Source organism: Scaptodrosophila lebanonensis, unplaced genomic scaffold (assembly GCF_003285725.1).
Source record: "Scaptodrosophila lebanonensis strain 11010-0011.00,11010-0021.00 unplaced genomic scaffold, SlebRS2 tig00000001-arrow-pilon, whole genome shotgun sequence".
In the NCBI taxonomy this organism is placed as follows: Eukaryota; Metazoa; Arthropoda; class Insecta; order Diptera; family Drosophilidae; genus Scaptodrosophila; species Scaptodrosophila lebanonensis.
The window spans coordinates 2671805-2686708 of record NW_022060529.1 but is presented as its reverse complement, the minus strand read 5'-3'; the positions used below and the strand labels follow the sequence as shown (position 1 = coordinate 2686708).

The following is a 14904-nucleotide window of genomic DNA, read 5'->3' as shown; positions in this document are numbered from 1 at the left end:
TTGATTGTTCCTTTATTTATGCGTTTGCTATATTTATATACAATTTTACGCACTTTTTTTCGGATAATTTTTATAATTTTCACAGAACGGAGGCCGAGACAATTTCGACGCGTCACAAGCAGAAAAATTCAATATGGTGGACTTCAGTGTGACCCCATGTGGCATGCGAGAAAATATAGTCAGTTATCGAAGCATTTAATTAACGATTTGCACTATTTTTATAATCTCCTGTTTTGAACCATTGTTGTTAATTATGTAATTATATTCTTAAGTATGATGGAAAATGTAATTAATATGAAAAATTCAGATGACTATCGACTGCGCCGATTAATACTAAATGTGCAAATGTCAGTGCTGGAAAGTTCCGACTTCGACACAGCGTGATACATGTTCATACTTTTTATAGAAAGCAAAACAATTATGTTGTTATGGATTTGCCAGAAAATCTACAAGTAATAAAGCTGGAGACGCCCACAACGCCTGAGAAGGCTGCCAATATTAAAGAGCGATTAAACCTACACGTGAAGCGGCGGCTACAACAGGATGTGCCCGAACCTCCGGTTGGCGATCTAAGCCTAACCAGCAGCGAGATCAGTAAGCGCAGTAAAGTCAGAGAAATGTCGGTGGCCACAAAAGCCCGAAAGCCTTACCAGAAACGCGTAGAGAAAATCAAAACAGACGCTAACAGACTCAAGAAAGGTGCAAAGCTTTTCCTTTCGCGAAAAGCGTAACTCTAAACATATTTACTGATTTCCTTACAGCACAGATAGCCAGTCCCGCCGCTGAGTTGGAGACGTCGCTACACGACGATGGCCAGGAAATAGATGCCGCGCCAGAGATGTTGGAAAGCAAAGCAAGCGGTCGTGAACGTTACAAAAACGCTGACATCCTCAGCATAGTATTGAGCGCAAAGAAACGTGCGCTCTTACAGCATCCGGAGGTGCAGGACTTCTGGTCCAAGATTATGGCTGCCATTAAGAGCTGATTATTGTTCCGAGTTCCATGACCCAGATCCCCAATACGAACGTAGTCATTTGTACACTAAAATTGCGTTGATACTCTTATTCACTGAAAAGTGTAAGGGTATATTGTTTTTGGCTTGTAAGAGTGTGGTATAAGGACGCTTTACACGGCAGATTTTAAGGATGAAATGTTATAAAGCTGTTGGCCGGAGCCAGCCATGTGAGATTGCTATGTACATGCATATGTCATATGGGTGTCATAGAAGCGGTATGATTTAAGGAGTTTTTGTATCGAAAACTTTTATGCATATACAAATTTTGGAGCCAAACTATATTTTCAAATATATTTTTCTAGAATTTGATTGCAAAATGCTTTTTAATAAAAAATTAGAGTATATACTTGAATTTCGCGGCCCATGGCCGTTGGGGAATAATGTTTAAAAATCAGTGAAGGGTATAGAGACTCGGAGCAGATGAAAAACACTTCTTGGCTCATTTATTATAAAGCCTGGCAATGCGCACGCTTCTGGCAATTGCTCAGTTTCCAGCTCTCTCGCTCTGGACTCTTGCCGGCCGCACTGTCCGCTTGCGACTGCTAGAAATTTTGCACAACGCTCAGAAACATTTTGACGGTTTTTGGGGTTGCAACGTTTGCGTCGCGATATCGCAGTGTTTAAGACAATTTGTTTAACAAATACATTGAAATTGTTGGCAATTAAGCATTGCCATAAAAGGTAGAAAAACAATTTGAAAGTGCGCGCATCATTTAAATGTGCAGAATAATCGCAGGAATTCGGTTGTGCATTATAATTGCAAATTTGAATTGTAGCATTAAGCCATGTTAGATAATCCCGCGTTGCTTGTTGGCTATCGATTTAACTTTTTTTTCTCTTCCTTCTACGCTCAGCCGTGTCCTTTCAGGATTTAAACTCACCCCCTTGCCACTCACGCGCTCGCGCTCAGTGGCTCACTCAGCAGCGGCTCAAACTCAAATCCTTGCCCAGTGAAACACTCAGAACGGATCTCACTCGAGAGAGCAACTCAATCACACTTTCAATCCGGTGCCCAGGCAGACAGACGTTGCGCTCTTTCCGTTTTGACTTTATGCTTCGTCCTTGCCACTTACGCTCAATGCGCCTGCTGAGCCCTTCTTTGTCTGCTTTTCGCTTTCGTTTGTCGCCTCCATTCTGCTGTCAGTTTTCAATAGGCCAGTGAGCGGGTGCCAGCGCGGTCCCAACTAAATGAAAATCGCATTGAAAACAGTCAAAAGTGTCCTCCTCGAGTTGTCATATTTTTCCAGCACACAACTGTGTGGGTGTGTGTTTGTGTAGCTCTTACGTAAATAAGTCGCCTTTAAATAGACTGTCGCCAACTACTATTTGGCAATAATGAGAACATCTACCATCTACTACTCTATTATATAACTGTGCAACGAGTTATGAGAAAACATACATACATACATACTTGTATGTGAAAAGAAATTGAAAGTGCAATGAAAACGAAAGTGATTACAAAACAGTTAATGGGACAAAAGAAAACCTCGCCATTCAAAGTGTTTATTACACAATTCTACACTAATTCATGATCTTTGCTCTTCAAGAATTATGAATTAAACTGCCTGCTCTATTTTGCTAATATGCTTTTAAAATGGCTAAATCGATACACACACACATACACACACTCGTCTATAGGAAGCGCAAGCAAAGCTTTCGGTATTTTTTCTGTTATTTCGCTAATTGTCTCACTATTACATAAGCTAGTCAGGCAGGCAGGCAGACAGACAGACAGACAGACAGACAGGCAAAGCAATCGTCCAACGGAAACTGAAGACATTTTGTTTTAGGCAGGCAGGCAGGCAGCCAGCCAGCCAGCCATGCAAAGCATTTCCCATAGTAAATTGCAAAAGGCCTGACACTGCATACTCATCACGATGTGCAAGTTTCTGAACTAGGTCAGTTATTGAATTTTCCAACGCCCGAGCGAGACGGCAGATGCATGTTGTGTGTAGAGTGCCTGTCGCACGCGGTGTGCCTCTGAGTGTGCCTGTGTGTGTGTGTGTGAGTGTGCGTGTGTGTGTGTGTGTGTGTGCATACATATGTTGCATTACAGAATGCAATAAGCCACATGCACCTCAAGTATCCACGAGCATTCAACTCTTCCTGCGCCTGGCAACGAAAAAGTCAATTGCACTGACAGTCGAGCCGCAGGACGCGTGCATCGAGCCCATTAAAGGATACTAATGAAGCACAGCAATTCAAATCACAACCAAAGTTAGCATACCCTTGCCAACAGGCCCCACAGAAACTACAGTCAATCGGAACAACACACCATTTGCCATTTCTATACGCCGTACCCGAGGGGTAGAAGAGTGTAATACCTACGTGGGAATGTACGTAATACACAGAAGGGGGCGTGGCAGATCCCACAAAGTATACATGTTCTTGATTAGAATGACAAGCCGAGTTTATATAGCCATACCCGTCTGTCTGTCCGTCTATATGAGCGCAAGGATCTCCGAAAAACTAATAGAATTTGCTATCCAGATGCTCCCACGACCGTGAAAGAACGCCCGCTATTAGCGATTTTCCCTAACTTTTGTAATTTTTGTAATTTTTTTTTATCAAATATTGTTAGTTACATCTCTTTAGGGCTTAAGTTTTATTACGATAAATATGATATGTAACTGATTCAAATGTTAGTGCTTAGCAACTAAACCTACACTGGCTTATATACAATATTCGTGAACATTCCAGCAAGGGAAAAATATCTAACGATCAATCTTAGGCTATACTCAGACAGATTTCAAAATGATTTAAACATTGCTTCAATCCAAATCTCACTATTTCTATGCAAATCAAAAGAACTCTTGCAAAAATTATTGAGATTACATTTTATGGCTAACTTACTAAATTGCAAAACTTCTATAAGTTGATTTGATTACTTAAACCTAATGAGAGGCCGCGATATTTCATTTGCCATTGGAACCATAGTAAAGATTTTAAAAGCAACAGCCCATTTAAAAAATGCAGATTACCATCAAGAAAACATATTTAGCCTTTATGTTTGTGAAAATTAAAAGTAGACTTTTACAATTAAATTGCTAGATCATTTCATTTTCATAAATGCATTTTATATTTTTGTAGAATTTTTTTCAGTAGTTTTATTTATAAAAATTCACGATCCTTTTCGCTTAAGATCAGAGTAAAAATTTCAAATCGACTACTTTTTCCAAACATTCTTTTCAAAACAAAATAGTATTTGTAAAAGAATGAAATCTTTTTAATTATAAAAAAAAAAGTTTGAAACAATTAAAAAGAGCAAAGAATATTTCGAGATTCGTGGTTTAATCGAAATTCCCATATAGTATATTGGATTTTTAAAGAAGAAATGCATTTGAAGTTCTGTTTCGAATTAAAATGCTTCAATGTATAAAAAACAGCACTTCTGTACAGCTTTGATGGGCGGTTATATCATCAACATTTCAAGCACAGGATACACTTTCTCCCTTTGAGAATTGCTGCTGAAAATGTCGAGCATAACATGACACAACAACAACAACAATGACAGCCCCTAAGATATCTTATTGATTGCCCTCTGCCGTTTTCATTAAGGCAGCCGACAGGACTAAGTGTGTCGTTTTCTGTGAGTGCTTTTCAATGCAGTTGTGCGTGAGTGTGTAAGTATATAGTATATGTATGTATCTATGTATGTGTGTGTGCCACACACAAAAACTCTCAGACAAAAGCCCGATAAAGTCAATGCTGGTCTACATACCTACATTTGGCCGCTTTGTGCATATGAGGTGCACATGATTTCCTCTTAAGTAATGCAGTAATACACACACACATACACACTATACATACATATGAATGGATGCTTTTCTGTATATACATAAGTATAGTACTTACCATATGTGTAAGCACAGGTGCAGTCAGTATGTGCTAGAAATGTAATTGGTACGGCTTCCTTCGGCCGGTGCATTGCACTTTGTTGATTAGCTCTAACTGGTTGGTTGGTTAGTTGATTGAGTGCCGCCCACAGTTGGTTGGTCCATAGCCATAATGGTTCTATGTACCGTCAACCATGATGGCAAGCCTTGAAAAGTTAGGTACTACTAAGAGAAGTAGATGAGTTTCCGCTTCTGCTTCTGTAATAAAGATCGACAGTGCGAGAAAAGTCCAGGAGCACTTATTAATATATCTCCTTATACGTAGGATGAGCCTGAACTATACAAATTCAAGTCCGTTTCGTAACCTACTGTTACCTACCTCTTTGCCTGGTAATAATATAGCTACTATATACATATACAAGTATATTATAATTATGTATATTCCTAAAACTTTTGTTCTAAGAATCGAATAACCCATGTTTAAATTATTATTTAATTAAACTTTTAAGTCGTGCAAGTGTTCAGAAAAGAAACAAATTGCGTCTAAATCTTAAGTACTTCATTTTCTTTAACATATTTTCATACTTGTATAGATTTCCTTTCCCGACTAAGCTTTTTAGTCTGCACGCTAGTATTTGCAACAAAAACCCATTAAGCTGTAGTCGTTACCTAGCTACTGAAATACGCATACAAAAGGTCCTGTCGCATAATCACGATTGGCTAACAATACCGACCCGCCCTTTTATATAGTACTGCTACCCAGAAAATCAATTTGAAGCAATTGACCATTTTATGCCCCTACTTTTTGAGGGTGCAAGTACTATACTCGCAAGTCTACATTCTGCTATACATATGTTCATACATGCATATGTACATAAGAGTGTGTATGTAGAAGTACTTATGTATACACACATAAATACAAGTAGGAAGCACAGCCACAATCATTGCAATCCAATTAAATGGCCAGCTTGACGTGCACCATTTGCGGTTGCTTTGGCACACACTGTCGGCCAAGTCTTGGACAAATTGTCAATGGATTGCTGCTGTTGTCGCACTGGGGTCGAATCCCCACCATGCACTGTGTAACAAAAATTAAAATATTCTTTTGCACGAAAACCAATTGGCAAAAATGACATTTTGAAGAGATTGTTTCACTGTTGATCCACAAGCGTATTCGTTGCTGTATTGCAATAATCTTAACCTGTAATCTCTGCAGCTTGGAAGTGAAAACTGTTTCGTTAATAACATTTCTTGGGATGCTGCAGTAATGAACAGATTAGACAGACTCTTCTGTGGTTTCCGAAATCTTCAGTATGTTAAGTAAGGGCGTGCGTTTTGTACCATTAGCAAGGGCCTTCGGAGTCTTCGGAGCTTTCATAAGAAATCGAATTCCAAGAGTTTTTCAATGATGTTCCTCTGTTCTCACCCAAAAGATCAAAAAAGTCTCATGCAACAGCTGAAAAATGTATAATAAGCTCAGAGCATTTTGCTCAGAAGTGGGGGAGCATTATAAAGATTCAAAAAAATTGATGATCTTCCGGATCGTGGAAAAACTAAGAAGGCGTTCGAAAAAGACGAAAATGTTTTCCAGAAATCCTTCCTTATTCTTACGTCAAGACAAATAAATTTGCAATAAAGAGGACTTGATATGTCTCACGTGACTATTCGGGAATATTTTACGTGAAAAAACCATACTGATTTTTAAAATAAATTCCAATCCAATAACTCAAATTAAATTAATTAATAACGCAAGTTTTACTTTGAATTGCTCGGTTCCCTCCATTTTCCGGTCAAGAAATTAAAAAACTTTTAATAAGAGTATGTTTGTATTAGAAAGGCTTTCCTTTAAAGAAACTACTAGATGTTTTCCAGGACTACGACCAATATCATGTTCGTTCGAATCTATTTTATTTGGCCTTTACTTCGTAGCCTGGATTGCGTGTGAAATCGATCTCTCCACTAAAAATAGGGCTTCCAAAGAGCTATAAGTTAGGATGAAGAAATAGGAAAATGTGTTTTACAGTGACTTTTTTCACTTTGAAAGCAAACGACTGCCACGTTGCCAAACAGGAAATGCCCATATACTATATCATCGGCTGTATAATTATAATGACAAACGTTCGTGGTTAAATGAGTGAGCGAAGACAGATCCTTACATGGGATCGGCTGTGAAATAGGCAACCTGATTGAGGGCGAGTGTGGCTTACACAATCGGGTCAATCAACAGTTTAGCTTGCGTTTGCCCCATGGTGCCGTCGAGTGAAAGTGAATGAGTGAGACTACATGGATTTCTGCCAAGTGCAAGATATATACTACGGACTGAATGATTTAAGCGTTCGTATGCTTTTGGCTCACTAATTGGGTCGCTGGCCAACGCGTCATCAATGCCGCAATATCTGCGCGTCATTGCGCTCAAAAGAGCGCATGAGTTCAGTTTGGACGATGCGCCGTCTCCACGGCTCTCGGCTGCGCACACCAACCCCTTCATAACCAGTACGCCCTCTGTCCCCCTCCCCCTTGTCCATTCAGCTCAGCTACAACAGCTCCATATTTTCCACTCTAGAAATGCGCTCTCTGTGCTGCACTTGTGTTTTTCTTCTTTTTTTTTACCTATTTTTGAGCATTTCTGTGCCTGTGGCTTTGCTGCTTTCCCTTTTTGCATTAATGCTTAGTTCTATTTATTTTTGCGGCAGCAAGTTTTCCTCCACATTTTCCTTTTCAGTCGGCCAAATGGCAAGAGTTTGTTGTACATAAGATATACGTAATATTTTCTAATGCCTAAAATTAGAAATAAAACTGCAATTGCCACTCAAATCAAAGCAATTACGAAATCCTCGTATAGAGTATTTTAAAAAACATAAAAACCATCTCTAATGCCGCACACATCGTTTCATTGTAGCTAACATGTTAATATTGCAACAAATAAATAATAAATAAACTAAATTAATTCAAATAGAAATAAAAAGGGACTTGAGAGCAATAAATCGTACACGAGCCAAGCCAGCTGGGCCCAAACGAACGACACAACATAAAAAAATCTAAATATAAAAATAGCAAAGAACAATAAAATAGCAATAATGTCGCCTTTTATGGAAAAAACGCTGCTGTTGTTAGGCGTGCTGTGCTGCATACAAGGTAAGAGGCCAGGTTTATGCAATAACGAAAAGAAACCCACATACTCGTACTATACAAACCCACTAGGTAGTAGTTGGTGCTAAACCAGAGCGCCGCCCTACTTTTAAATACTTTGGTTTAGTTTCCCTTGTTTTTGGCTCTTTGTTTCCTTTTTTGTTATGTTTGCCAGTTGTTGTTAGACAACGTAGCCATAGCATTGGCATTTGGGCCATATACGAGTGTTAGTAGTATGCGAATACGTAATACACACATACATACTACCCGTATATACATTTATATACAAGTATATAGTTGGCAGTTAGTTCTTTTGGTACTGATTTGTTGGGCCGTTTGTGTCTCCCCTCCAGTATCCACTGCCCTTATGTGCTATGACTGCAACAGCGAGTACGATCCACGTTGCGGAGATCCCTTCGAGCCCTACTCCATCGGCGAGGTTAATTGCAGCAAACAGGAACCGCTGGAGCATCTCAAGGACAAATATAAGCCAACGCTATGCCGCAAAACTGTGCAGAAGAGTAAGTTGAGCCTTCAATAAGTACCTTCAATATATTCTCTACTATAAAAATATATGCATATTACTTACAGTATATGGAAAGACCCGCATTGTGCGCGGCTGTGGATATATACCAGATGAACGAATCGATGGGGAGTGCGTCAAGCGTTCGGGCACCCACGATGTGGCTGCCATATATTGTGCCTGCACCGGAGAGCTGTGCAACGGCGCCTCCACCACCTCGACGCAACTGGTGCTGCCCTATGTTCTGGCTGCCGGCTTTACGCTGCTCATCACAAGGCAGGGAAGGTTGTTCGACAGCATAGGATTCGGGAGCTCATAAATATGTGTTCGAATGCTGCAGTTGAGCTCCTCGTGTTCGAAATTGCGTTATGTTTTTAATTTTCAGCTTATCGACTCATTGGTTTTAGCTGATTTTAGTTGGTCAACAAGTTTTGTAGGCATATTAATTAAATAAAAAAGAATTGCAAACATATTAAGTTGCATCTTTTAATTTAACGAAATTATTTTTACACGATACGATTCGTAAGCGTAAATTATAGAAATGACTATGCATATTTATGATGCATTGCGATAACAAACGAATACTATATGCTTTCCAAAATATTTCAATAGATTCGAGTCCGTTTTCAAATTCAATTGCATTCATATTTTTAAATTTTTATGCACGAAAAATATTTCAAAAACATAAACAAAAAAACAAAAAACTGCCAGTAAATGTCTCCGCGTAGTACGAAAAAATTATATGTCTAAACAATTATTTCAAAAATGAAGATCGTCTATTTCAATATTTTCTCAAAGGATTCTCTATAAAATTTCCGGATAATGTACAGTATTGTTTTGGAAAAATGAAGCTAAACTTTCTACAATCGAATAGGTTCACAATAAAATTCTGCAATATTCTCCGAAACATACAAAAATGTAGTATTGCAATATACTCGAAAAAGCTATAATGATAGATTCTTGAATTAATATACTTATTATTATTATTATTTAGCTCTCATTTAAACCATCTCCCAATTTTAATCAAACAAACAACATTCATCAAACTGCAAACTAATAACTGGAAGGTCATAAATCCAAGGCGAGATGGTAACATCCATGCAAGCAAAACAAACTCAAATGGAGGATAAAGAAAATTTGAGTTCTTCGAACAAAGAGATTCGTAGGATTCGTAGGAACAAATTACATCTTGGAAATTACAGAATCCACACACATATTTATATACATTTGCAGGCAAGCAAAATGTTACATAGAGCAAGAAAAAGAAAACGATATATACATAAATGAAAAAGCAGAAAACTATTTACAAAACCCATAAAAACTCAAGAATAAAGATATTAGAAATTAATGAATTGAGATATAAACAACAACAACAAAACCAAATCATATTTTGTCCATTTTAAGCTTCATACAAATAAAATAAAATAATAAGAACATAGACAAATAAATTTGCCTAACAAAAAATCTTCCTAAATTACGAAAAATAAAAAGAAGAGAAAGGAGAAACAGTAATGAATAGAACGCAGAGATTCGTTTGTATTTAATGCAGCATAGTTGTCACAAATATTTGAGTTTAATAAACTAACAAAAATAGTTTTGACGAGTAACTAATAAAAATTAAATGTTAGCTGTAAGTGCGTTCATTTTATCTATAATTTAATAGGCACACTCACGCGCTCCCCAAACACAAAAACCCACACCACAGAGCTAGCGAGCTACAGTCACCATAACACAATGCAGGAACAATGCGAATTAAAAGATACACTATTTAACACGCGCCCACAATATTGCTAGAGAAGTAAATAAAAAATAAACTTTTAATAAATTGAACAAATTGAAAACGTCATTATGTGGATAATTTAAAGCGTACATACACCAGCAAACACATACATACTCGTATATTGTAATATTATTTAGTTAAATATTATTAAGAATTATAAAAGAGAGAAAATGTGTGAGCATATGTAGATAATCTTAACTAATATTAATTTACCAAGAATAATAGCACAAGGAAAAAAAAGTGCGTAAAAACAATAACAACAAACCACTAGCTGTTGTTCCCTAAACAATTATAAATGCATATATTAATTAAATACATACATATATTTGTAACAATATCGAAACAATGTTCTGTGTTTGGTTTACAAATTGTCTTCAGCAAAAAAATCAACCGTTGAGCTAAGTAGCAGCAAGATGCATTCATTTCTTTCATTTCATTTGATTGCAAAAGTATGCAATAGCAGGTATTTTGTTATAAATCGGCTAAATAAACAATTCAATAGAAAATGGAACTTTACGAAAGCGCCTCAAAGTATGCCACAACAAATAAATATTGTCATACATGTATTTACAAAACCAAACACATGACACACTCACACATCAGATAAACAAAAACAAAACCAAAAACAAAAACAAATAAAAAACAAAAACAAAAACAAGAGAACACGCAAAATAATAACAATTATGAAGTTCTGAATCCGAATATAACAATTTGATGGCGTGAATCATATCATTGAGCTTTGCTTTCCGAAGGACGGACGAGATTCTAAAGTAATATAAAGAGCATATTTAATTAAACACACATACATATATGTATATTTACAGCAACTCTAATACACAATACAACATTTAGAAAACATACAATATAAAGACAGAGCAACACAAAATAATATAAATAAATAATCAGAAGACAGGCTACGTTTAGGTTTGTTTGAAAACTGAAAAGCTCATTAAAACAGAGGAACATTTTGGAGAATAAAATACGATAGTTTCGGCAGCAAAGTGTAAAACTACTTTAAATAAATTATAACAGAATAAAATCAAATAAATAATATATGGAAATGGAAGTAAACCCAAAACACAACCACACACGCATACATACATAAAATTGTGCTTTGTCTGCGCTGGCTGAAACAAAAAAAAAAAAAAAAGTGTATTCTGATTTTGATTTATTTTCTAGGGTTTATGCAAACATTCAACTAAATACTTATATATGCAATGAAAACACAAAATGATACAAATTGTCATTAATTATGTGAACTTGTTAATTTATAGTGTTTAAGTCTGTAAAGCTCCGCTTGTAGATGAAAAATCAATAAATATACTGAAGAAAAATGAATAAAGCGAAGGAAAAAGTTATAAACTTTCACAAAAACAACAACCAACATGTCACACGTTTTGATATGCATTATGCCGATCAGACTAGTGCTACTATACAAGTATTGCAACAATTTAGAAGGCAGGAGGTGTGTCAGATCTACTCCCTTCAGTAACAACAGTTCACGCATCTAAGGCGGAATAAAGCTCACTAGCGACCTACTAATGGATGTAGGAACAATCAGATTTTGTTGAATGTAATTCATTTTTATGAAGGAAATAAATTAAAATTGGAAGTACACGTACATACGTGTTAAATCAAATATAAGTAAATGGTTAGACATTTTGCACTTCTTAAGCTATCTCGTTGGGGAAAATGGCTCTATTGGCAATGGGCTGCGTGGAGCTTCGGAGTATTCGAATGAGACCATTCTCACCCCATTGCGGTCCAAAGGAGTTGAGGCACAGCCAGAAGTCCAGGTTCGTAGCTGCATCCTGTCCATAGCCAACCACGACTAGAAACTGTGAGGACTGTTTGGTGAGAGAGGCTGCAGTCTGCGGCTGATAGATACCGCTGCTATAATGCATAAATCCGAATGCATCCTTATTGAAGTTGAACTCCACAATGACGGGAATGCCATTGCCCACGTAACGCATGAGTGTGGCGTCGTCGCCATCGGTCAGACGCCCATAGCTGGTGAGCTGCAGAGTGACCGTGGCTTGGGGCGGTGTGCACATGCCCTGCTGGGCTAGGGTATTATTATTTGGATACTCGGACTGCAGTACCAGCTCCGTTTCGGCGTACTGGGTCAAGTAGTCGAAGGCCATCTGGGGCACCTGAGTGGTGCATCCTGTGCCGCTGCCAGCACAATTGATCAGATTCTGGGCTGACAATGATTGGGGCGCCAAATTGGCGGTCTGCAGAGCGTTCATCAGTTCCACGGCCTTAGCTACTGAGTAGGCCCAGCTGCTGCTGCACACTGTTCCCTGATCTTCCGGCGTCAATGTGAGGCCGATATTGGTACGGGGATCGTATGATAGCGGCGCATCTGCCACCTGTACCGGAGTCGATTCGAAGGAGGTAGACGGATAAACAGCTTTGGGCAGCAGGGCTGCAAAGTCTACGGCTCGCCGATCTGAGAATTGATTTTGTGCCACTCGATATGTGGTCTGATTACGATCAGCGCGCAGGTTGTGCTGTGCGATCAGCCTGCGATTGTAGTTGTAGAAGTATTGGGCAGAGGTAAGAGCTGCAGCTGTGGAGTAGGTTTTATTAAATTCGTCCTGTAGAGGCAAATCAAGATAGGCATATACTATGGAGTTTATAAAAAATGATCACGAGATATCTCTTACCACATATGCATTCCAATCAATCAGAGCTTGGCCGTGATTGATGGCATTTACTTTGCAGAGAAGCGCCAATAGCGCTAAAATAGAAATTATGTGTAACTTGGACATGGTTCGAAGCTCGTTTACCATCAGAATAATGAGCAGAAGACGCGCACTGCCCTTTTATAGCACACCACTCGCACACACTACGTTTACCCATCTGATTAGATTCTACTTGTATTTACATGGGTGTGCACAAATAAAGTGCGTGCGGGCGACTTTCGCAAGAAAAGTGCAAATAAACACCCTCTTGTAAGTTATACGAGTATGTCTCCCAGTTCTTTCGCTGCGCACAATTTGCACTTCTCAGCAGTTCTAACGCGGTTCATAAACCGTCAGTTGGGCGCGCTTTGTTTGTCAACGAACAGCGCCTTCTCATATCTCTGTTAATTTATAGTTTCCACTGACCTAGTTCAACGTGACGAAAAAACGAAAAGCCGACTGGCGTTGTGCAGAACATCATGCTACAATTATTTTGATTGCTTTCAATAAAACAATTTGGTAATTTAATTTTCAAGATCATTACAATGTAGTAATTAACTTACTATTATTTATAAAAAAAGAGATATACAACTTGTGTTTTCATGGAGGTTTTATTATTATGTACTAAGTATGATGCCACTTACTTACTTAAAACCAATTCTTTTTACTCTCTTCTCGGGTGAGAAGCAGCGACTCCACGGGTGTTGTAGAAATCAGTCTTCAATCTACCTTTTTGTGCGGCAAAAATGTAAGCAAAATTGATCATTTGTTTCTTGCAGATTACTTTGCAATCTTAAGCGGGTCTTGATGCCCGATCAATGCATCTAAAGTCTATTAACAAAAAAGCAAAAAAACGTTTCACTTCAAATGCGCGATTTCTCTATGGTATACGTAATCGTAAATGGAAAGAATTATGATTCCGTGGCTTAATGAATTCGGCTTAGTTCTTAACTATAATACATATAAAATAATAATACAAATGGATTGAAATGCCGAAAAGCACTTCTTTCGAACTACATACATAAGTGCAATCGACTCCAAATATCTGTATCTAACAATTTTTATTTAAATTTAGAAAAAAGATGTGCTTAAGCCGATGCACTATATCACATAACTACTTTTGTATTATTTTGTTCTGCTCTGCTCTGTTGTTTTTTCAGCGTTTCAAATATTAAAATCAATCGAGCAATTTTCTTATTATTTAGGGGCTTACCCTTGTCTATTAACATTGTTGCGTCACCATAATTCATGTTCATTCAGAAACCGCAGAGCGGCATCACGAGCGTGAATTTAAAAACAAAATGAAAACATAAAACAGAAACAAAACCAGAGAATACTCTCGTACTCGTAGTTATCGTATCGTACGCGTATCAATTAGATTAACATAAATGCGCTAAGTCTTCAATACACGGACAAATCAATTCAGTGATACTCGTACAAAAGTAACCCAGCAGCTTTCAACGATTCCCTCCTAGAAATTAGCTAATGACGAATTAGTAAATTATTTATTGTATTTTGGCAGCCACCAAAGCAAAGGCAAAGTAAAGCAAACCAAAACCAAATAAATGTAAGTCTGAAACCACCGAGCCAACGACTTAAACAACATCTGAGAAAATGAAGCTGAGATACTCATAAAAATTCGTTTCCAAGTTTCATTTTCGAGCTCATCAGGTTTTTCGCCCTCGTATGTGGTCGCTGGTAGGTTCGATTGGCGACAGCAAGAGTTGGGCTCAGATCTTACAGCATCGTATAAAAACCAAGCGAGTGCCTTGAGTGCGGCTTAATACGTTGGGAGCTGCGTGCGCGACTTGTAACATCTACGGAAGGGGTGCTGTTGTTTTTGACTAATATTTGAATATTTGAAGAAGCTAAGGCGGAAGTATTTACGGGCCACCTGTAAAGCAGAAAAAGGTGAAATATTATAGTAGTAGTAC

General features: G+C 37.9%; 3 protein-coding genes across 5 annotated transcripts; 2 read left to right on the top strand and 1 right to left on the bottom strand.

The window, feature by feature from the left end:
• Positions 1 to 428: 428 nt before the first annotated feature.
• Positions 429 to 1324, top strand: LOC115634570. The gene is made up of 2 exons (XM_030532394.1): positions 429 to 699; positions 762 to 1324. The coding sequence occupies exons 1-2, from the start codon at positions 429 to 431 to the stop codon at positions 983 to 985; spliced, it is 495 nt and encodes a 164-aa protein (XP_030388254.1). The 3' UTR covers positions 986 to 1324.
• A 293-nt stretch (positions 1325 to 1617) lies between these two features.
• On the top strand, positions 1618 to 8975 carry LOC115622191. 3 transcript variants are annotated; one of them, XM_030516099.1, is made up of 4 exons: positions 1618 to 1696; positions 7808 to 7986; positions 8334 to 8501; positions 8572 to 8975. In XM_030516099.1, exons 2-4 carry the CDS (start codon positions 7929 to 7931, stop codon positions 8820 to 8822), a joined length of 477 nt encoding a protein of 158 aa, XP_030371959.1. In that variant the 5' UTR covers positions 1618 to 1696; positions 7808 to 7928; the 3' UTR covers positions 8823 to 8975. The 3 variants fall into 3 exon arrangements, with proteins under 3 accessions (XP_030371959.1, XP_030371944.1, XP_030371951.1); XM_030516084.1 differs by having other exon boundaries at positions 1679 to 1696; positions 7751 to 7986; XM_030516091.1 differs by lacking the exon at positions 1618 to 1696 and adding an exon at positions 2201 to 2277.
• Positions 8976 to 11953: 2978 nt separating this feature from the next.
• On the bottom strand, positions 11954 to 14220 carry LOC115634569 (zingipain-2). Its single transcript, XM_030532393.1, has 3 exons — positions 14184 to 14220; positions 12953 to 13026; positions 11954 to 12883 (listed from the first exon to the last, which is right to left on the bottom strand). The coding sequence occupies exons 1-3, from the start codon at positions 14218 to 14220 to the stop codon at positions 11954 to 11956; spliced, it is 1041 nt and encodes a 346-aa protein (XP_030388253.1).
• Positions 14221 to 14904: the final 684 nt, after the last annotated feature.